Below are 23728 nucleotides of genomic sequence, written 5' to 3' on the forward strand. Positions count from 1 at the left end.
GACCCGAGTTCTAGTCCCAATTGCACCCCTGAGTGACTGTGGCTCTAGAGAAATCACTTGAGCTCTTTGAGCATCCATTCTTGATCAGTAACATGGAGACCACAGGACTCACCCCAGCTCACGTGGGTCAAGTATAAAGGAGTCTGTTGCCTAAAGCCTGACGCAGAAGACCCCCTCATTTATCCACCATGTTCTTTCTGGAAGACAAACTCATAAACGCACATTGGGGATGAGGGGGAACAGGAAATCCACATTTATGGTGCTTCTCTTGTGTGATGGGACCTGGGTCAATGCTTCCTCTGATGATTCTATCCAATCTATCTAACCTTCCCACAGCCCCGAGAGCTGATGTCAGCGTCCCCACCGTACACAGAAGGCAGCCGAGGCTGGGGACTGGGGAGGAGTTGGCGGGTGGGCTTCAAGCTCCAGCCCATCCTCCTGCGAAGAGCAAGCTCCTTTCTCACTGTCATGCTGCTACTGTCATTGCTAAAAATTAAAACAAATAATAATCAGAATAAATTTGGGGACTTGGCTTTGGATTTTCAGGCTCTTGCAGCCCAGCAGAGTTTATCTTGAGGGTTTAGGAAAGTTCTCTTGGAGGTTTTTGGGAAAATGTAACCAGTGAAGACATATGGCCTCTTTATTCAAGTGGAGGAATATTGAGTAGACAGAGTAGGTCACTAAAAACTCAAAATTATCCGGAAACCGAGATGGATTTCTAGTTAGTAATTTGAATGTTCTCTGAATTGAGGAATCGAGGGGAAATTTTCTCTTTAAAAAGTACTGTGTGTGGTATTTAATGAGGTAATAATTCAGGACAGAATATAAGTTTCACATTTGTTAGTGGACTTGCTGAGAGCAGAAGGGCAAAGGCTGGTATTGAAACAGGTGTTGGATGTGTGACCAGGTGCCTCTGTAGCCACCTGCTTCCAGTCAGAGGTCACTAATCATCCACTGCCTGGCATTACTTCAGCATTCAGTTCATGTCTTAACATGTCTTACACGTGAAGAGACAAACCTTATAAAGCCTTTGATGTCTAAATTATAAATGCCTTTTTGAATAGAAAGCAACCAGCATTGAAGCCCTAAGGATGTTAGGTAAGAAAATGATGGAGGACACTGCTCCTGGTTAGTTGCCCTTAATAGTAGTGCTACTAACAAATTCCGTTAAGATCCCAGAGCTACATTTTCTTAAAGCTACTTTGAAAAAAAAAAAAAAAAAAGATTTTGGCATGCGTGAGCTCCTTGGCTGTTTCTAAATGGTGCCAGAGTTGGGGTGATGTTTGTTTTCTCTTTGTCATGGCGTTTACATGCCCTGGCTTGGGCTGTGAGTGCAAACGCATTTCATGCTCTCCGGGTCTCACCCCATTCCCTAACAGATGTTTGTCTGAGAGACGACACCCAGTTCAGCACAGCGTAGCCCAGCCTAGGGTGGGGAGTGTCTGCTCCACGTGACAGCCAGGGAACCTTCTAGGAAGCAACCCTTCCTCGAGGACCCTGTTCTGAACACACCCTTCTGTGCTCTGTCTTCCATGGTACCTCCATTGAGGGGTCAGACCATAAATATTTATTGCACCTGAGAATCTCAAAACTGGATTATTAACCTGAGAGTCCAGTGCTGAATTTGCCCTCAGGAGCCCAGATCTCTCAGCCTTGACAAGGGACAAATTTATGGACAATAGGAGAGTGTCGCTCAGGACGGGGCTGCCAGGCCACCCTGCGGGTCCTGTAGGTGGTGGTGTACACGGCGTCCCTTTGTGGTGGATGGTGAGCTCGGTCAGCGTCGCGGCCGCCCCTCCAGATGTGTGGCCTCCGCCGTGTCTTCAGCCCAGCGCATCCTCACGTCCGAGCACTGTGTGTGGGTTTCTGGGCTCAGCGGGGCCTCAGGACCCAGCAGGACGGGCCTGCAGAGGCCGAGAGCAGGCTGCACTGAGAGGGGGCCGGGAAGGGGCGCTGACAGGGCCACAGGCTCAGGTGGTCTTCAGCCGTAAGTTGAGCTCAGCTTTTTGAGTAATTTGTCACGCCTGGCTTGGCCCCTGCTGGGCCTGCACGTGCCAGTTCAGTGTCACAGTGCCTGTCCGCCAGCCGGCCGTCCAGGCCTAGCGTCCTGCTGTTCGCGGCCCAGCGGCTCGGAGGGCTGCACTCAGTGACAGCCAAGTGCTGTGCAGAATAAGCGTGTTCATAATGAGATGTGAATGGCATTAGCAGGTCCCTCCAGGCCTGGGCAGCCTGTCCGGGAAGGCGAGTCACCCGGAGTTCAGCCCGTCATGCAGGCTCACGCAGCCAGGCCTCAGGATGCTGTGACCATCTCTGTAAACCATCATATATCATCAGAGGGGCCACTTTTGAACCTTTAAACTCATGTTCCTCTTTAAAAGTTGCATAGAGCCGGCCTGCAGAGAAATTCTGGAATAGCGCAGCCCAGGAAAGCTTTCCCCAGCGATGGGCGTGTCCTGTATCTGCACAATCCAGGCCGGTGGCCCCTGGCCACACGTGGCTGTGCATGCTTGAAATACGACGAGTAGGACGGAAGAACCGAATTTCTGTTTCTTTGTATTTATTAGTTTAAATTTCAGTGTAGCTAGGCACCTACAGCTCGTGGCTACCACGTATGCACAGCCAGCCCTAGAATGTCTCTGGTCTCCTCCCAGGGTGAAAACCCTTCCCTGAATGTAATAAAAGGAGGAGGAGGAGGGGAAGAGCCTCTCCCGGGAAGCTCGTGAGCATCCTCTGCCAAAAGAATAGAAAAATATTCTCCTCTTTTAAAACACATGCTTATCGACAGCTTATTGGAAGGGCATAATTTTCCCCAACTTACATTTTTAAAAGAGGCCATTTTGAAAAGATCGCTTTAAAATATGGTGAGAAATGCTAGAATTACTTTTGCCCTTCTGGAGCTGCACATAATAAACTGGCGGTGACCCTCATTCCCCCTGTTCCTGGGGAATTAGCACGATTTTCAAAACGACTAAAACATGTCTCTTAACTTTTGTGTTGATCACAGGAAGGGGGGCTAAGACATCACGCTGACTCCCCCGAGTGTTAATTCATAAAACCCTACGTGTGGCACCTCCATCCGCTGTCAGATTGTCCTGACGTTATCCTGTTATGGGGAGGCATGATTCACCTTCCGAGGAAACAGAAGCCACACACAAAAGGGGAAGATTTGCTTTCTGCCCTGTGAAAGGCTGCCACACGCAGGGGTCCTATTAAGACAGCTGGAAAGTTGCTTCAGCGTGTTACGCTTCTAAGTTTTATTGGTGACTGGTTTTTGATTACACATTTGAATGCGTGTGTTCCAGACTGCAGTTTTAATTAAAAGGCAATAGTCTTCTTTTTTTAATATTGCATTGTACGCTCCCTGCTAGATTCTCCCCACTTATTCTTTCTAATGCTTGTGGCTTATCTCAGCTTGGGGCTCTGGTGCCCTTCAGAGCATACCTTCCTGGCCTTCCCTCTGCCCAGTGGTCTTATTTTTTAAGTGTGTGTCACCAATTATTGCTTGGAGTATCGATTCATTTTATCAGTAGGCTGAGAAGAACGTTTCATCCACAGAACTAAGAAGGGGCGATCCAGCGCTGTCCCACGGTTGTGGATAGAAAGGGATGAGGCCGCTACCAATGTCTCTGTTTTTGTTTGTTCCAATCCGGTTGATGACCTTTTGCTGTGATTCTAGAACTATTGGTTTATATTTTTTTTTCAGTGATACTAGTTTGGGTGCAGTTGAAATCTAAGGGAATCTTAGGCCTCCAAATTGGAATGTTCTCATGAATCATGACTCATATTTAATTCTCCAACAGGATGTTCACGAACTTGCAAGGTACCTCTTCCCACACAAGTGTAAGAGACGCATGATTGTATTTAACACAAAGTGAACTCTGTCACTGTTCTGCGTGTCATTCTGCATGAGCACTTGTTTCCTTAACCGACTCCTGCAGCTACGAGGAGCGAGCCCTGTATCTCGAAGCAGTAATCCAGAACCATCGCGAAGTCATGACGTTTGAGGATTTCACAGCCCAGGTCTTCTCCCCGTCTTCCAGCTACTCCGTCAGCGGAACTGGTGAGTGGCCGCTTTATTCTCCCCTCGTGCCCTCCACACGCTCGCACCGCAGATGTACACCCGTTTTTCACAGATAAATGCTCGCGAATGTACGAAGCAGCGCATTCTCCCCCTGAATCCACTAATGAATATCAAAAGGAGTGATGACATTCAGTCTGATTTGTTTTGTATCCAAGCTGTTCGCCCCGTCCTTTGCTCCCGCCATCCTGTTAACCTCCACATCCAGCGAGGTTAATGCACTTGTTGTCAGTCATGTGCTCCGGTTCACTTGGGGGTGTGGGTTGTTTCAGAGCGACCCCCGAATCAGTGCTTACTTGTCAAAAAAGAGTTCCTCGCCGTCGAAGCCGTTGCCACCGATGCTTAATGGGGATTAGGCTGCTGAGATGCTCGGGTCAGGGATTAACGCGGGAGCAGTGAGAGGACAGTGTCCCTTGGCCATGGTGACAGCAGCGCGACGAGCTCGCTTTCCTTCTGGAGCGGTCTGCGTCCCAGGGACCATCCGCCGAGAGCAGCACCTGGTGTGGACCTGCTCCAACACTGGCTCACAATCACTTTCACTTATCAGGCCAGTGGAAATTTTTAAAAATGTTGGTTTTAGGTTTACCTCTTTATACATTTCCAATTTAGGAAAGAAAAAAATATATGTGCCGGCACTTAAACTGATGATATGATTACTGTGGGGTTTTTTTTTTCCCAGAGAGTAGAATGACTTGTAAATTTCTGTATGTAATTACAGATTAATTGCCTTTCAGAAAGCAAATAGGATATGGAGTCAATGCACGTTGAAATCCTTGATGAGGGGCTTCCTTCCTCTTCCACTAGGGCGGGCACAACTGTTAGAGGGCCTAATAGATTTCTACCCTGTGTCCGTTGCCTCTGATCGCTGCCTGGCTTCTCCCATCCTGACTTGTTAACAAATATCTTACACACAAAGTGAAAAAAATTAAATTCGGTGAAATAAATCACTTACAAATAAAATCAGCCATGCATCATTGTTGAGCATCGCTGGCTCCAGTCCTGGCCTCCCCGAGCTTTGTCGGGAGATAAGAGGGAGAGGCTGGCCCCGCACGGGGAGCCGGGAGCAGCAGGCAGAAGGCCTGGGAGATAAGCGGCCACGGAGGTGCGGGAGCTGCGAGATTAACATAATCACGCCTCTGCTTCCCTGGCGAGGCGTCCAGAAACACAGGGATGGCCTCTATTGATCTTTGTTGAACTGGAATACTAAGCAACATGAGAAAAGCTTATAACTTAAAGCTTTGATTAATGTTTCTTACATTAAAAAAGTAGAACAGCTGTGAATTGAATTCTTTTATACACTCTGCCAACATTCTATCTACAACCAAAAAAAAAACAAAAATCGGTTTCAAGGGAAATGAAGATTTCATACCCAGTCTGGCTAGAGGTTTAAAATCACTTCTAATTTATAGGTGAGAGAACATGAAGGGTCTACAGCAAAGCTAGTTTTTTAAAGATCTCATTCAGCTTTTTCCCATCCTCCTGAAGTACTGGGACTGAAGTTTTTAGTGCAGCGTAGTTATTTTTTTTTTAATCTCGAGAAGCCGTTTTGTTTTTTAAAATTAAATGAAATTAAGTCATAACTAGATGTTTCCACTTCTTAACTGTTATGTTCTTAAGGCTCTTGATTAAGATGTTATTGAAACCAATATTGAGGAACTTTATTTTCTATGTATATTTTAGTCTCTATATAAATTAATTTGCTCTTTCCCAGAAGTTCATAATTATTTAAAGCAGTTCAAATGAGTCCATGTGTAGGCAACATCTTAAGTGAGCCTCTAGGAGTGATTTGGGGGTTTTAAGACTTGCCGTTTGGAGACGGGCTGCTATAAGAACGTCACTGAACAGATAAAAGTTCTGATGGCTCGTTAAGAGTGGGCATGGGAACCTGTATGAAAGGGACATGAAACCAAAGATGAGATATCAAGACAAATGCCAGTCCTTCCTCTTTTCAAATTATTGACAGCAGTATCACATGTCATAACACGCAGGGTTCAGGGTATTCCATGTGGAGTGATAACATTTTCTACGCATACAGCCCCAACCCACGAGCGCGATCATAAGTCTGGGCTTAATGTTCTCTTTGAACGCTTTGCGTATCTGCCCACGACAACCATCAGGAAAGAGCTAGAAATGAACTTGGTTTGCCCAGGAATCTGAGGGGTACATTTCTGTCCCATTTACAGGCCCACTTTCAGAACCACATCCTCATTTTCAGACCAGTTTTGCTTTTGAGGAATCCCTGTTCCCTGTCGGTTACCACTTCGACAGATGAAAACATTTTTCACCGTGTTTTATTTTCGTGGGACAAGTACAGTCAAACCCAGATGAGCCAGGCAGCTTAAACTAAGAAATTGAGGTGAGGTCTGCTCTTCCAAGCGACAAGCCAGCTGGAAAAATTGACCCTGAGCGGCTTCAGCTCCCACAGCGCTCTTAGGATCCGATCACACCATCTCGGCAGCGGTGTCTTCAGAGCAGGGCCTCAGGCCCCCGCTCACAGGCACCGTCTGAGGAACTCGGGGCTCAGATCTTCTTTGTGTCCTTGCAACAGGGCCCTGTGGTCAAGCACAGGGACAGTGGCCTGAACACTGTGTTCGGCCCACACTGTACCCTGGGAAATGCTTCCCCTGCTCCCCAGGCTCCCCTACCTCAGCACTGCCGCCTGTCACCCAGGGCAGCCCAGAGGGGCATCTGGACTCACGTAGGATCTTCTATTAGGCTAACAGGTGGGCGCTCAGCTTATTAAAAGAGGTTCAGAACAACTATTTTCCCAGTCAGAAAAATGTTACTTTAAACACCTCCTGCCCTATATCTCTTCTGCCCATTACTCATGTTGGTAATGCCCAGAGCATAAAAGGTATTTGAGCTGACTTTCCACCCAGCTCTGTAGTTTGCATCTCTTTTGACTCCTTCCTTATTGACCAGCAATTTCTAAAAGGTGGCCAGTGATAAAATACGGGCTGCAGTGAACACACACACACACACATATAAGTACATATCTATGTTTTATGCGTGTATGTATATGTGCATTTCACACACACACACACACACATACATGGATACACGGGGGTGAGAGACTAAGTTTGTGTTTTCAAGCATGTTTCCAGGCAAGGGGGTGGCAGAGAGGCCTTTAAAGAGTTAACTGGAAGGGGAGGGGCTGATGTAATCACCGCAGCTCATAGCCAAGTGCATCTGTTCACCATGAGGTCATTCTTCTGCATGCTAATGATTTGGAAAATCAAGTCTAATGCTTGACATTATCGGAAAGGCTATAAATAGTACAAATCTTTACTTTTTGGAAGCTGCTCTTATAAACTAAAGGAGAAAACAAAAAAAAGAGGGACTTTAGCTTGGACTTGAGATTTTTTTTTTCCAGAACTGCTTTAAAGATCGTGTCTGGACCTTAAAGTCTTGGAGGAATCCACTTACGTCTGTTGATAAATGAATCCCCAAATCACTATTACAGTCACAGCTAGCAATTTGGGAGTGGAGAACTATTGGCATGTGTACTTTGATGTCTGATTGTAAGCATTTTCAAGTACCTTGCTCAGAAGTTGACAAAGATGGGTTTTTCTCAAAGAATGCCTAAAACCAGGTTAAATGAGGGGTCCTTCTCCGGAAACGTGAATTGACCGCATTTGCTGAAGATGGCTTTCTGCTTTAATGGTGCTGTCGAGAGCCAGCAGAGGGAGCACAGATCTTTGTTTATTTGTTAGCCCTGCAAAAACACATCTGATTTCTCCAGATCTGGTCGGAAGCAATTCCTCCTTCACAATAGGGCTGGATTGTAAAGGCTCCAGGATTTAGAGCAAGTGGAAGGAAATTCCTCCCCAGGCCCCATCAGACCCTGCCACTTTTCATGTAGGTCATATTTGGAGCTTAAACCAGATTAGCCTGAGTCGGTGTCAGGCTGCTGCCACCGCTGCAGCTACTGTGCAAGAACGGCAGACTTGCATCTGCACGCCCAGGAGGGTGCACTCTTGGAAAGGCTTATTGTGCTCACCTACCTGACGAAAAAGATTTGTCATACTTGTCTACAACAAAATCACTGTTTTAAGTTCGCAGAAGCTATCAGAAGATCCTGCCTGGGATCACTGGGTCATTCTGGTGGCAAGTGTCCCCGTGAGACTGCAGATGTGTTACACATTGGCCCCAAAGTGAACCTGGCGTGTGGATGCTACACAGCCACATAGCCCACCAGCCTTTGGCTCGAGGAGGAAGCCGCACCCATCTCTCACTTGCTAAGAACCCCGATGGCAGGTGTCCTAGCCCTTCTGCAGTGACCCCGTCACGGCCATTTGCTGGGCGGTAAGCCATCAAGTCAGTCGGCAGAAACAGCACGAGGTGGAACTAACTCTAACCCCCCAAAGATGAAAGGATTTCCCTGTTCGATGAGGGTGGTCACTTCACAGCTTCATTCGATGTGTCCCTCTCTTTCCCTCCCTCCCTCCCTGCAAAAGCGGCCTGAATAAGGTTTTGCTGGATGGCACTTCTTATGTATTCACCTTCCTCATAAATTTGCTGAAACCAGCCAAGAGCATCGTAGACCGTGAAGCTAGAAGGGGCTTCAGGAGACCCCACGTCCAGCCCCTCACATTCTGATAAGCTGCACCACCAATGAGGAACGACCCGGGGCACCAGCCTCAGCCCCTCCACCCTCTTCTCCTCCTCGCTGTGAGGTCAGCACATGTGTCAGGACAGCATCCCAGGCTCAGAGGGTGACCGTTTCCCTCGGCCCCCGCTGCCCTGGGTAGTTTGTCACCTAACACTGGTTGTTGTTGACCTTGGTCATAGAGCTCCTGACCAGCCAGTGAGAAGGGAGTTTTTCAGTTTAAACAACCTGTGCAGCCTCTTTGGGAGTAGAGAAGCGAACACTGTCTCAGTGTGTCTTTTGGAACCGAGTCTGCTGGGGAAAGCTATTTCTCCCTCTTTGTGGTCCTTCAAGAAGTCTTCATGAGATAAGAGTGGGGTTTGGGAAAGATGTTGACAGGACTGCAGGAACTGGGGCTCCCAGCGCATGCTCTGTGATGCTGTGGGTTCTGCTCGTTCCTGTCACGGTGGCAGTTTCTGCGTTTGTTGGCCAGTACGCCCATGGGACCGTGAAGGTCTGTGGGGTCACCTAGCAGCTGTAGCTACAGAATCCTTCTAACCGACCACATCGAACAGATCAGGGAACTGAAACCCAGAGTACGCCCCGACTTCATATAGTCAACAGATGCACATCAAATTCTCCCAGGTGCCCGGGTAGGTCAAGCTCCAGGGCTCCAGGGGGCCGTCCCAAGGCCGCAAGGGGCTTCAACGTTCTGGGGGTGCTAGGAACACAGCAGGATCCGGGCCCCGAGTACTGGAGTGGAGGGAGAAGGCGGAGCCGTCAGCAAGCCTCGGGCCACCCTTCATGTCCCGGGGTTTGTATTTTCCTCCCTTGGTGCTGGATACAGTGCGGCCTGGCCTGCCCTTGCTCCAGCCTCAGATCCCACTGTCTTCCTGTCCCCCGACCCATTGCTCAACACTGGCCAGAACCTTCCAGTTCTAGCCTGGAGCCAGTCTCCCCAGCTGTAGGGGGGATGTGTCCTATCAGAGGGCCAGGCTCTGATGTCCTCTTTGTCCAGCCTGTGGCCTCGGTCAAGTTCATGTTGCTCTGCAGCCCGTAGTCCAATTCTGTAAAATGGGTCTAACAGAAGTACCTTCTACACAGTACCCAATAATACGAACTGAAGGGCATTCGTAAGGCTCAGCAAGTTAGTATGTGTAAGGGGCTGAGGATAGCGCCCGGCACGTAGGAGCCCTCCACAGACGTCCCCTGGGCGGTCCCCTCACCACCCCGCCAGTCTGGGTTTTTCCTCACTCCATCCTGTGCCACCCTCTTCCCTCCTGTTTCCACGCGGCACTTGTGCCTCCTGGTTCCTCCCCTTGTCCTGGAGTCCCCTCCGCCTGCGTTGGCCCGTCTCTTGGGGGGGCGCGTGCAAACAGGGCCACTACCCATGAGATGCTGGCCAAACATCCTGCCTGTGGGGACCATCCCAGACATCAGAACCACAGCTACAGAGCAGGACAGCCCAGAACTATACTCAGGCCATCCACAAGTGTCCCCCAGATACAAGTTCTCTGATGTTGCTGTCCGTTCAAGAGCTCTGGGCCACCCACTCTGCCCACAGCGCGCTGGGCTGCATCTGAGCCGTGTTTCCACCTGGCCTGAGAACCACCGACCACCCCGCAGGGGCTGTGAGACCCAGCCCCTCCCTCCCTCCCACGTCACCAGTCGGCTCAGCCTGACCCCTGTACATATGACACTTCTTTAAAAACTTAAAATGTATCTTCTTGGAAAGATGATAAAGCATCCATAGGAACTTTTTTAACCCATAATCCCATACCCGAACCCAGTGGTGCTGGCTCAGCTGTGCACTGGGTCACCCTTGAAGCCATACCATCCAGATGGTCCCTCCACCAGAGATTTGAATTTTTTGGTCTGGGCATGAGGACTTGCTTTTAAAAATTAAGCAGTGCTGAGAACCACTGTCCCGCACGAAGGCAATTCAGTGATATTTCCATCCTCGGTCTAGCTCCCTTTAACTTATCTCACTTCTTGATTTTTCTCAGCACGTGGAAGGAAGGCTTTGTCTTGTGTTTCTTCTATCTATAATGGGCTGTAATTTCTTTAAAGAATGATGCATAAGTTTCTTTCTTATGTCATATGCAACAGGATTGCGGTAGAAATGCAGGCAGGAAGGAGTCTGGCTGTTGCTTTAAGGGGTCCAGGTGTCTCTAGACCACAGATGTGTGTGAGGCCTGATGCAGGAGCCAGACAAACACCTGTAATCGGCTGTCATTCTCCTCCCCCCGACCTTCCTGGTCTCCTAGTGAAAGTGGACCAGTGAAGAGCACCAGGGCAGCCAGCAGCCTGGTTACTCCACAGACTGGGTAACGCAGCTGGAATAACTGAAACTTGGTTAGGATGCTTTCCTAAGTGATATTGAGGGTTCTTTTTTTTTTTTTAACATCTTTCTTGGAATATAATTGCTTTACAATGGTGTGTTAGTTTCTGCTTTATAACAAAGTGAATCAGTTATACATATACATATGTCCCCATATCTCCTCCCTCTTGCGTCTCCCTCCCACGCTCCCTATCCCACCCCTCCAGGCGGTCACAAAGCACCGAGCTGATCTCCCTGTGCTATGCAGCTGCTTCCCACTAGCTATCTATTTTACATTTGGTAGTGTATATATGTCCATGCCACTCTCTCACTTTGTCCCAGCTTACCCTTCCCCCTCCCCATATCCTCAAGTCCATTCTCTAGTAGGTCTGTGTCTTTATTCCTGTCTTGATATTGAGGGTTTTAAAGAGAATTTTCGACTACCCTGTTTTCGCACCACATTTTGCCTCGTGCTTATTCATCCCTTTTTCCTCTAAAACTTCTTTTTATTTTTTTTTTTAATAAATGGATCTGAAGTGTAGAGAGACATCCGGGCTGTGATTTGAAACATCCTGTGGATATATATATATATTTTTTAAGAAGATGTTGGGGGTAGGAGTTTATTAATTAATTTATTTATTTTTGCTGTGTTGGGTCTTCGTTTCTGTGCAAGGGCTTTCTCTAGTTGTGGCAAGCAGGGGCCATTCTTCATGGTGGTGCGCGGGCCTCTCACTATCGCGGCCTCTCTTGTTGTGGAGCACAGGCTCCAGACGCGCAGGCTCAGTAGTTGTGGCTCACGGGCCTAGTTGCTCCGCGGCATGTGGGATCCTCCCAGACCAGGGCTCGAACCCATGTCCGCTGCATTAGCAGGCAGATTCTCAGCCACTGTGCCACCAGGGAAGCCCTCTCTCTAAAACTGCTTTACTCTCCCTGGTGTCAGCTCCGGAAGAGGGAAGCAAGAGATGAGACAAACATCTGTTCCACTCGATCGGATAGAAAACAATGTTACCCTCTTGCAGCCGCCCCTGAGCAGGACTCTGCTGGGCGTTTCAGGGGAGCACAGAGGGCTCTGGAGACCCTGCACCCTGTCTCTCCCCTTCCCTCCTGGAGCTTGAACTCTTGTTAGGGAAAAGCAGACACTCATGAATCACCAAAATTGGCTACTTATTAATAAGCGCAGATCAGTTAGCTCCAGACCACAACTACATGTCACAAAGGTTTATCAAAAAAAAAAAAAGACATTTAGTCAGTGGTTTGGGTCAGTTGTTGAGATTTCCCTGAGCCGGTCTTGCCGTCTGCTTTGTGAGCCTGGAGAGAATGGAAACTTGCCTGATGTGTGTCAGTTGTCCCACTCAGCGTCCTGCTGGTCAGCCTTTAAGTTTCCCACGCTGGCGGAGATGGGGACTCCGAGAACTGGAAGGCCCGTGGACAAGAGAATGAGATGCAGAGAGGAAGAAACCAGTCCTTCAGAGCCAGCGGGGGGACCCTCCTGCCCCGGGCAGGCAGGCGCGGAGGCTGGTCCCAGGTTCCCGGGAAAAGGCGGGACCCGAGACGATTCATTCCAGAGTATCGACATGACATTTAATGTGTTCCTTTAGAAGAACTTGAAGCTGCTACTTTTTCTGTGAAATGCTACCTTAGGTTTGCCCTGGTTTCTCAGTCTTGCAGGGTTTTAAGTGCGAATGGCACCCTCCTCCTGCCTCACTGTTAAATACGGCCCCGGGGACACACAGCAGTTGCCAGGAGATGACCGGCAGGTAGTAAGAATTTTTCTCACAGACAGTTTTTGGAAAAAACTCTTAAAGCTTATTTGAAATAACCTTGAGAAATTGTTTCGGAAGAGTCTGGAGCTCCTGACACCACAGGTTCACATGCCTTGTGAGCCATGGCTGGGGCCCTCACCTCCAGAAGGTTCTAGCAGGTGGAACACAGACAGCCTCGGCCGTCGGGGTGGGTTCCTGGAAGCCTCGATGGTTTTGCCTGAATTTCTATTTAGCAACAACCAAAGCAGAGGCCAAATGGGACCTCTCTTAGTAACGTTGCAGACAGCTGAAGAAAAAAAGGAAGAATATTTGATACCCTCCTTTTCCTGAAGAATATATGATGATAACCAGGAAATAAACCTCTGAATAGCATAGTAAAGAGAAAAACTGGTTCCTCTTTTCCCATTGGCCTTTAAAGTCCCTCGAAAGGCTTTAAAGAAGTCCCTTAAAATGGGAAACATGCGGGCTTCCCTGGTGGTGCAGTGGTTGAGAGTCCGCCTGCCGATGCAGGGGACACGAGTTCATGACCCGGTCCGGGAAGATCCCACATGCCGCGGAGCGGCTGGGCCTGTGAGCCATGGCCGCTGAGCCTGCGCGTCTGGAGCCTGTGCCCCGCAACGGGAGAGGCCACAACAGTGAGAGGCCCGCGTACGGGAAAAAAAAAAAAAAAAAGGGAAACATGCCAGTCAACTTTGTAAAAAATTTTTTAAAAAAAGATTGCATGAAGCAGACAAGATTGATGTGGCCAGAATTCATTTCTCAGCACCTGAGAAACCTAGTAGCATCAGTGCAGAGTGTTGAGAATGAACAGGCAGAACCTATCCTCTGACCACTTCCAGAATATGAATCCCAGCTGCACAGGACACACTCCACCTACCTGGGCCCCCACGCGGGCCACCCAGCATCTCTCCTCCTGAGCGGGATCGGCTGATCCGTGTGGTCACCTGGGGGTGAGGGAAGCCACTGGGTCTTCCAGGACCCTCTGGCAAGGTTCTGCTCCGCAGCCCCGATCCTGGGCGGGACCACGAAGCACACACTGCCTTGCGTGGCTGCAGAAGTGCGCCCAGGCAGACGCTGCAGCTGGTGTGTTCCCAGCCCTGCAACCCTGCTCCCTAGCTGCGTCCCCAAGGCTGGGAGCAGCCCGGTGCCACGTAACACCAGGGCCCTGCGTGACATCGGGCGTGACATGCGGCTCTCTGAGGCCGGGCACTCCTGACCAGGGGTGTCTGCTGACCCAGGAGCATCAGGGACAAGGGTCCCGGAGGATAGAGGTCACCACTGAAGAAAGGAAGCAGCCAGGAATAAGAGTTCTCAGGCCACTAGGCTGACTCTACTCTCTATCCCATTACCCAAAGTCGGTGACTTGCTAGAGGCCATATTTAGATACTCGGGTCCAGCTTGGGTCCCAGGACCCGCACACCTTTGATGCAGCTTCAGTAGATGGGGCAACAGTTCTGCTTGATCGTCACACAAACCCCACAGGGCCGGGGCCTCCACACACATTCCATAAAGATTGGGGATAGTGAGGGGTGCTAAGGAGGAAAAACACGAAGGAGGACCAGGAGTGCTACGGACACATAAAACAGGGGTGGGGTGCACTTGAAACGGGGTGGCAGCGGCAGCCTCCCCAAGATGGTGACGTTTGCGGGAAGCCTTGAGGGAGACAAGGGAGAGGGAGCCATTTGGAATTTGGGGGAAGCAGTCCGGGCAGAGGGAACAGCAAGAGCAAAGGCCCTGAGACGGGAGCTCTCCTGGCCCATGTGAGGAGCAGCCCAGCGAGGTGGGGACGGAAGAGGAGGAGGATGGTCATAGTGGCCCTCAACCCAGGCACAGACCTCAGCTGTTCCTCTGGTGAGACTGGCAGCTCCCTGGGGGTGTGAGACAGTGGATGACATGTTGTGATTCTTGTTTGAAAAGATCACTCTGGCTTCTGCGGGGCATATTCCTCAGGAGGGGTGAGCGGAAGACCAGCCAGGTAAAATGCCTGCCCATCACCTGGCACGCAGCAGGCACATGGTGCATGCGTGACTAAGGAGTAAACGTGGGTGGTTCAAAAGCTGTTCTCCCCAGACCTTCACTGTGGGCCCACAAGAGAGGCCCCCAAAGAAGCCCCCTCAGCCCGGTGCCACGGAACACAGCCCTAACCCAGCCAGCACAGGTGGAGGGAGCGCAGTGACACCCCTCCTTCAGGGGAACTGGGCGGGATTCTGACCTGTGCTCACCCCCTTTAAGACCCCCAGACTCACACCAGAACCCACGAGCTTGCATGAAGGACCACGGTGGGTACCTCTCTGTTGTCTGGAGAGACGTAACATGACTCCCAGTTACCCAGAAGGGCTGGGACATGGGGTGAGCTTCCCTGGCATTTCTGATAGAAATGGTCTCTAGAACAATCCATGGACAGTAATTCTTTACATCCCCGTGGGGATTTGCAGCTTCCTGCACATGCTCCCCACCGTCTGCCCTCAGCAGAGCAAGAGTGAGCCCTTCGGCAGTTTGGAGCTGTTCTCAGCCTTGGGTGGTTTTTTTTGTGTCAAGGCCAGGGTCACGGCTTAAGTTTCTCCCAAACGAGACTCATCACCCACCCTGAAAGGACCCCTGCTTGGGGAACACGCTCACAGAAGTGAAAAGCGGGGTGCGGGGAGGAGCCCTGCCTTAGAGGCAAAGGCAAAATGTTCCTCCCCACAGGCAGAGAGGACGATCTCGGAGGCTTTATGGTCTACACAGGGTGTAAGGTGGCAAATGCACCCCCTCTTCGGCACGGATAACTGAGAAATCCAACTGAAAGCTAACCAAAGTATTCCTACGTTAGAAGCGGGCAGCGCAGGAAGACTTCACGTGTGGAAAACATCTCAGCTGTGGGCTAAAGCAGCTTCCTTCACGTATGAAGACCAAAGGACAGCTTTTATCCTCCGTAGGACCCAGACAGACCACTGCACCCTTACTGCTTCCTCAGACCAATACGGAGAACTCACCGTCCTCCCGCGTGTCACCACAGACGTAACTGCTGTGTTTCCTGGAGCTGTTGATTACTGGGGAATTTAAAAACCAGTGCCCAGCAGCACACAGAATCCCGGTGTAATCCCGCCTCACCGCCCAAGGCCATTCCTGAGTTTTTTCTTTGTTTGTTTTTGTTTTTTGCGGTACGCGGGCCTCTCACTGCTGTGGCCTCTCCTGTTGCGGAGCACAGGCTCCGGACGCGCAGGCTCAGCGGCCATGGCTCACGGGCCCAGCCGCTCCGCGGCATGTGGGATCCCCCCGGACCGGGGCACGAACCCGTGTCCCCTGCATCGTCAGGCAGACTCGCAACCACTGCGCCACCAGGGAAGCCCTCACTCCTGAGTTTTTATAAAACAGACAAAGTTAGAATGAAGCTGGGAGACAACCTTGCAGGGAGAGCACTGTGTCACCCGAGGGGTAGCGCCGTTTGCCTTGCTTTGAGGATGGTTCGCGGCGTGCGGCGTGGCTCAGGAGGACCCTGGCTGGGGCTCCAGCTGAACCCCACAGCTGCCCCCGGCCCCTTGCCTCCCTGGGTCCCATGGGGGATTCCTCCCTAGAACTTGGAGCCACTTCTGTCGTTTCCCTCTTGGAAAGGCTCTGGCAGTAGTGGTGCCCAGGCCAACTTCTATTCTTTTTTGTCATTTTTGAAAAACAACGTTATTGAAATAGAATTTGCATACCATACAATTCATCCATTTAAAATATGCTACTCAGTGTTTTTAGCATATTCACAAAGTTGTGCAACCATCACCACCATCTAATTTTAGAACCTTTTTATCCCTCCTGAAAAACAAAAACATAAACCCACTAGTAGTCAATCCGCATTCCCCCCACCCCCAGCCCTAAGCAACCACTAGTCCACTTTCTGTCTGTCTGGATCTGCCTATCCTGGGCATTTCGTGTACATGGAATCAGACGATACGTGGTCTTTACTGACTGGCTTCTTTCACTTAGCACGTTCTCAGGGGTCATCCACGTTGTAGCCTGTATCAGTATTTTACATGTTTTTGTTGCTAAATAATATCCCATTGTAAGGGCAGACCACACTTTGGTTCCATTCATCATGTGGCAGACATTTGGGCTATTTCCATTTTTTAGCTATTGTGAATATTGCTGCTATAGACATTTCTGTACTGTTTTTCCATTTTGAGATGTGAATAATTCAATCTGGTAAAATGAGCAGTCTCTCCATGGCCGGGATGGACTGAGATCTCCGTGTTCACGCTCCGTGAGCTAGCAGGAGGGTGTGGAAACACCTTTCTCCACGAGGGCCTAACAAGACATTAATTCTCAATGTTTAGTTAAATTCAGTCATAGATGCATAAATGTACATTATAGTCATGGAAGGGGGAGAGAACAATGCCAGACAAACGTTTTCAAGAACGTTCCACCCGCTGGCCAGGCCCCTGCACAGGTGGGTGGGCACAGTGCACGCACTTTCTCTGCCCGTCTGTCTCTCGGTCCAGCTGCCCTAGCTTTCTGCTTCAGAACCCAAGTTGATGGGCCAGACCAACGACCAAAAAGAGGAAGCCGAGCCCAGAGCCAGGTCCGGGGCCAGGACACAGCCCCTTCTGCTGGGTTGGAAATTCTGGAAGCCATCCTTGGGCCATTTGGAAGTGGTAATTAGGCTGGCTAGTGCCCGCTGGCCCTGGGTTGCCAGTGTTGAGTGTGTGGGCTTACCCCGTCTACTGCTGCACCTGTCCCTGGTCCTCAGAGCCATTCCAAGGGGTCTGAATAGCCCAGACAGCTCTCTGATCTCCCGCTCAGTCCGCCTTCCTGCTGGGAGGGTATTTAGCGCTCGCCTAAAGCTGGAGCCCCAGCCCACTGTTTCTCTCCCTCACCATGGCAGCTCTCAAAACCATTCCCTTCGCTAATTATCCTCAACCAGCTCATCATTTCCCACCCTGACGGCTCAGTAACAAGGACCCAGGGAGAGCAGCCACTTTGCTTCTCTGACCCTGCCCAGCGTTATCCCAGGGGACGGTCCTGGACAGCAGCCTTGCCTCGGAGATAAGACGCCTGGTGCAAATCCTTGCTCTTTTGCTCTCCGGTGAGTACAGCCAGAGGAAACAGGCCACAGAAAGGCCCACCGGTTCTCGGAAAGCCTCCGACAGAGCTGCGTAGAGCACAGCAAATCTCCAACCAAGACGGTGGCTTCCTGTGTCTCTGGAAACCCTTGTGGATATCCAGGTGTCAAAGGAGTCTCACAAGGCCCAAGAAGTAGGACATCTTTCTCTAAAAGCGACTTCTGGAGTCTCCAGACGCCCGCTCTGTGTCTGAGCCGCTGAGTGACCGCAGTTGGCCCGTTGGCATCCAAGTTACTCCCGAAGGGTCTCCCCAGGGGCGTCTCGCTCAGCTGCTGTCAGATGTGAGCGGGGCCGACTCCTGATTCCCGGCACCACTCACGTGTAAGAAAACTCTTGAATTTAAGATGCATATTAACCCGTACAGTCGGTGTTTCTCCACCTTTTATTCTTCCTGCCGCACCAGGGAGGCTTCTAAGACATTTTTACTTCCTAATTTGTCTCCTCCCATGAAACACCACAGAAATACCGTTTACCTGTATATTCTCTGTACTTCTATCTGTGCTTTATACAAATAAAGAGTAAGATATTTTTGCCCCCCAATGGCATGCCGTTAACTTTGCCGCCAAAGCTTCCAAAGGCAGGGGTTTCATCTGCTCTGTTCACCGCTGTCACCTGGAGCCTAGAACAGTACCTGGCACATACCAGGCACCTGGTTGATGAAATCATTAGGGTTGGTGTCTCTCATGCCCCTGGGCATCACGCAGCTCCAAGCACCATGGTCTCTTCTGGTACCTCCACCACTGCCCAGGGTGGTGGGGTGCCTCTTGCTGACCCCCAAGGAGGCGTCAGGAAGCTGACAGCCTGCTCCTCTGTGCCAAGCACAGGGGCCCCGCCCTTTGGTAGCACTGTCTGTTTGTCAAGGGCAAGTGACATTTGAGCCCCATGGAGTAATTACGGCAGCCCCCAACTGCCTCTGTTTTTGCATCTCCTTAACTCGCCCATGGATTGGCAGTTCCCGAGACGTTCTGTCTGGTCCAGCACAGCGCACCGGGCTGCATCTGGGGACACACCGGGAGAGGGGCAGGCTGTCCTCATCAGCAATTACAAACAAGCCCTCCATTGTCAGACGCACCATCTGTTTGCTTGCTTCCACCAATCGGGTGCCTGTACGCCCAGCATCACCAGGGCCGAGGGGCTGCAGGGGAGGGGGACCGAGAAGCCCCTTCGTGGGGAGAGGGTCAGCCCTGGGAAGCCCAGCCCCTCCACTGGAGGAAGACCCACCCAGAGATGTCCCACGATTGCCATCTTCCAGGAGCACATGGCGCACTGGGGGAAGACAGGCAACCTAGATCATCGCGTCGTCTAAAGGTCCCTCGGAAACATACCAGTCCAGCGCCAGGAAGCAACACTGCCCAAGAACTTCCTGTGCCCCTAGAGCTCGATCACCGTGTAAAGAAGGAGCCATTAACAGTGGCTAGAAATCAAGGAAGACAGAGAAGCCTAGTGCCTCATCACGATCGGTTATTTATCCTGAAGTTCCCAACCCCACATAACTTTGGGGGGTGGGGAGGAGTGAAATTTTCATTGATAGATTGTACAGTACAGCTTCAGAGAAGCCCAGATTTCTTCCGGAGAGCCCCACCTAAGATCTGTCGGTGGTCCCTCCTCCAACGGCATCCGTCTTAGAAACTGGCCCTGGTCACCGTGCCTGCCTTGCTGGCGAGGTCAGCAGACAATCCAAGTTTACAACGGCGGCCGGACAGACAGCAGTCCGTGTCATTGATAAATGTCCTTTGTCCAGATAGGATGGTGGTCTAGTGACACTGAATTCAGGAGCATTGTGGCGGTTAGGGGGAGGAGCTGTCACCTGACGCGGAAAGAGGCTGCGTTTGCTAAGGAAACCCACGTGGGAGATAGGATGGCCGTGGTGAGGGGGGAGTTGGGGTAGTTAAGAAAAACTATCACAAACACAAAAGAGCTCAGAGCCTCTCTGGGGTCTGGCAGGACTGCTGGGGTCCTGCTACTCTGTGCGCGAGGGTCCGACGTCGCCTCTGCAGGGTCCCTTTCGCAGCCACACTCTGCACAGCACACTGCGTGCTTCCCCCCTGGGGACTGTCACATCGCAGGTGCCACCCGTACTGAACAAACACACCGCGTACCACTCAAAACCTGTAAACTGAAACTTGGAGACGTGTAAACTTGTACACTTACAGGGTGTCAGTTATTTTTTCAAGGCATCCATAGAATTCCAACTGCTGGTCTTGAAAACTCTTCTCTTTGACTGTATCTTAAACCAAATATTTAGGAAACGTCAGGCAGCAGGGACAGGATACCAAGGTCAATGCCACCCAGTGTCTGTGGGGCTCCCAAGAGCATCTGTCACACATCCTGGGAGAGCTAACGTTACCTTCGTTTCACACCTATCTGGGTGACACCGGCTAGAATTCTGTCCTGCCGAGGGACTTGTAGGGGAATTTCCAATTCGTAATGATCTCTGAAACTGCAAGAACACTCAGGCCGCCCAGGAATAAACGTATTTTTAGCACTGCGCTCATATCAAGTTGGGCTGTGCGTGTGCCAGGCTTGCATTCACTTCATTTTATGTTCTTTCCCTTCAGATACGTAAAGGCCTCAGCGCGGTATTTGTACAAGGTAAGACCGACACTTCAGCGGATTTGCCAACCACCCTGCTCATCCACTAACCCACCTCCCTCCGTGGCTGACTCAACGCTGAGATGCCCACAGGCTCCTGCCTCCTGCTCTCCTCCACAGGGGCTCTCCCCTGCGTGTCTGCGCTGCCTGCCCACCCGGGAAACCCAGCCTGGCCTTTCTTCGGCCCCTGTACTCCGGGTGGAATCCCACACCAACACCTGCCATCCCAGAAAATGTCTTTGTCACCCGCCCTTTTGTGTGCGGGGCCTCGGGGAGCCAGTGGACCCGGGGCCGCCCCCTTTTTTGTCGCCGAGCCAGGAGGAGCAGGGTCTCGAGATGGGCCAATAAGATGCAGCACGTGCGGGCTGGCCTTTGACCGCTGGCCTTAATGGGGCCTCCGAGGCCTGGGCTGGGGAGGGCAGGTCGTCCCGGGTCTGCTGAATGGAACAGCTGGGAAAGGAAGAGCAGACAAAAGCTGGGGGATCTCAGAGGGTGGAGAACCCCGGGATTGCTGTGGTTTAGGACCCAGAGGGCAGGCCAGCCACGGCAGGTGTGACCTCCGTGCACCTCCCCTTTCTGCCCCGGTCTGGGGTCCAGGTCCTTCCTGTGTGCCCCGATGGACGGCAGATACCCCGCAGCAGTGCTGCAGAAAAGCCTCTCGTGGCCTGGGCTGTACCCACTCATGGGCTCATAGGTGGAAGGGAGACCAGATGAGGAGGAGGAGGAGGAAGATGATGGGGCAGGTCAGGGAGCGAGGTGTCATTTATCAACCGCGTGACCCACAGTGGAACCGCAGCACAGACGCCATCACTGCCTGAGTAGATGTGGAGGGGGAAGTTAGGGTCTAGATTTCTTGGTTTAGCCGAAGCACCGCCCGCCTTCCGCAGGCAGGGCCACTGCCACAGGGAGCTGACCCTCCAACCCAGCTGCCCTTTCTTAGCCCCTCAGCCACGGAATTGCCCCAACCCCGGGCTCACTGGGGCCATCCCCCAGGGCGACACGAGCCACAAAGCCCAGATGCCCATGTCGGCCAGGCAGAGCAGCTGTACAGTCCCCTCCAGCAGTGGGGATTCATGCAAAAGCCTTTATTTGCTGGGACCCCATAGCCACACGTGTCCTCCTGCCCTCCACAAAGGTGGCCAAGTGGGGCTCCAGTGTCCTTTGAACAGACCCCCGGCTTCCAGCACAAGGAAAGGCCAGGCGGGGGCAGCGGCTGTCAGCAGCCAGGAGTGGAATCGCCCCCTTTGCGGCCAGCCTGCTCGGTCCGCAGCTGCCGCCTCCCCATCAATCACGGGGTGCGGTGGGCACGACAGGAGCCAGGGGACGGGCCAACGGAAAGGTGGGGACTGGAGGAATGCCGGGGGCGTGCAGGGCAGGCTCCTGCTCGGGCGTGACCTTTCCGGGGCCCCCGGTGGTGGGTCCACTGCCCTCAGATGCACGAAGGCCGCTTTGCTGCAAGAGCTTCGCAGCTCGTCAAAGTCGGCATCACCCTGCCCACCCGCCACGCCGCAGTGCAGGACCGAGAGGGGCCCCCTCCTGCCTCCCTGGTAGGGGTGGAGGGTTAAATGTTTCCCTTCTGGTCCAGAAGTACTCTCACTTAATATCAGGTCTCTGAACATCACTTTATCTCTTTCATTTACTTGCTTTTTGGGGGGAAGGGGGGTCCCTCTCCCGATCGATCTGATTACAAAGTGGGTGGGGTGGTGCCTAGTTAATAACGTGAAGTCTCACACAATTCGAAGTGAAGGTATTCAAACTAGAATCGTACCTGGGATTCAGTCAGGGCTGTTCGCCCTGCGGCCCGCTCCCCTGGACTACATGCTGATGCGATGCCCCGCCCCGGCTCCAGGGTGATGGGGCGATGTAACCAACACCGTCTCCGCCTCCGATGGCAGTACAGCTCTGCAGCGAAAGCAGCCTGTTTTCAAAGACGAAAACAGCAGGAGAGAGACCCACAACTCTTCTCTCTGCCGCAACCTTCCTGGGACCAGAGGGGGGAGACAGAAGCCCGGGCTGGGGGACCTTAAAGCTGAATTTCGGAACAGCACCGGGGAAGGTGGTCTCCTTGGGTCCAGGCGCGTTTGCAGGTATTGATTCCAGAGGCTGTCCCTGGAAACAATGAGGTCAGGTCCGAAAATGACAGAAGATGCTGTGAATAAGGTCACTGCGTACATTAATTTCAAAGGCCAGTAATGATAGAAATGGCAGAAGCCAAAGCCCCAGAAGTGAAGGATGTCGGGAGAAGGTTAGAAAGCCTGCTTTTGAGGAAGCTGGGGCGCAGCCCAGCAGGGTTTAAAAATAGGTTATTAAGAGGGTGACGACACGGTCCTCCCTCGAAGCACTGCCCAGGGGACCTGCCTCAGCAACAGCGGCCCGGTGTTGCAGCAGCGGGCGCCTGGGTTCCTCCGAGCAGCCCTGGGGACTGGGGGCGCAGGCTTCAGCTTCATTCCTTTTTCCCTCTGGAGCTAAACAGCTGTAGGCGCTTCTGGACGCATTCAATTAGTCCTGACCTCCTGTCTCAGACCCCTTGGGGAATAATCGAGTTGTAACTCCTGGTGTAAAGTATCAGCATGCAGATCCGTGTAAATAATAACACCGACTGATCCACTAGCTACCCCTGAAGTTTTTCTTGCTCTTTCATCGACTCTGGGCAGTGCTTCTCCTTTGGCTCCTCCCGTTCCCCGCGCTGTCATCAGTGCCTTTTCTCTTCATTCTTTATTGCAGATTGGACGGTAAGACCCAGTGAATTTCAAAAAGATTCATAGCTCCTTTTATGCTGCAGGAAAGTCCAGAGCAAAGGCTGGAAAGGAAGACCTTGGTCTGTGGGTTCATTCAGCAAACACCCCTGCACACACAGCTCCGGGCGGGGGTCCAGCCCTCTTCCAGGGGCCGTGGCACGTCCTCCCTCCAACCTGTGCCCACGTGGGCCTCCCTCTGCTTCCTTCCAGGGCCCTGGCCGCCAGGCTGAGCCTCCTGCACGGCGCCTCTCGGGGAGGGGGAGACGGTTGAGAGTCCCCCACTTCCCCACCCGAATCCCCAAACCCAGACTCCGGGAACATAGCTGCCCTGCTGGTGCCCTCAGCCGGTCTCCCCGTTCACCGTCTTCTTAAGTTGAAGAGGAATCCCACCGAAATGCTGTGAATCGGACTTTCAAACTAGGCGGTGGCATCTCAGGAACCTTGGGCTTCGAAAGAAGAAAAGAAAAAGTCGCCAACAACCAGAGACTCGCCCACTGTCACGCGGCGCCGGTGGGGCTGCCCTAGCAGAGGAAAAAGGAGAAGGTTCCGGGCTTTCCGGGAG

General features: G+C 51.8%; 1 protein-coding gene across 1 annotated transcript in view; it reads left to right on the top strand.

The window, feature by feature from the left end:
• RALGAPA2 (Ral GTPase activating protein catalytic subunit alpha 2) overlaps positions 1-4204 on the top strand; it is a gene marked incomplete at both ends in the record, with an annotated part of 280312 nt that extends 276108 nt beyond the window's left edge. The window contains 2 exon segments of the mRNA XM_079718966.1: positions 3939-4091; positions 4093-4204. Coding sequence (XP_079575092.1) covers positions 3939-4091; positions 4093-4204 — 265 coding nt within the window.
• Positions 4205-23728: the final 19524 nt, after the last annotated feature.

This window comes from Hyperoodon ampullatus (assembly GCF_949752795.1).
Source record: "Hyperoodon ampullatus genome assembly, chromosome: 14".
Lineage (NCBI taxonomy): Eukaryota > Metazoa > Chordata > Mammalia > Artiodactyla > Ziphiidae > Hyperoodon > Hyperoodon ampullatus.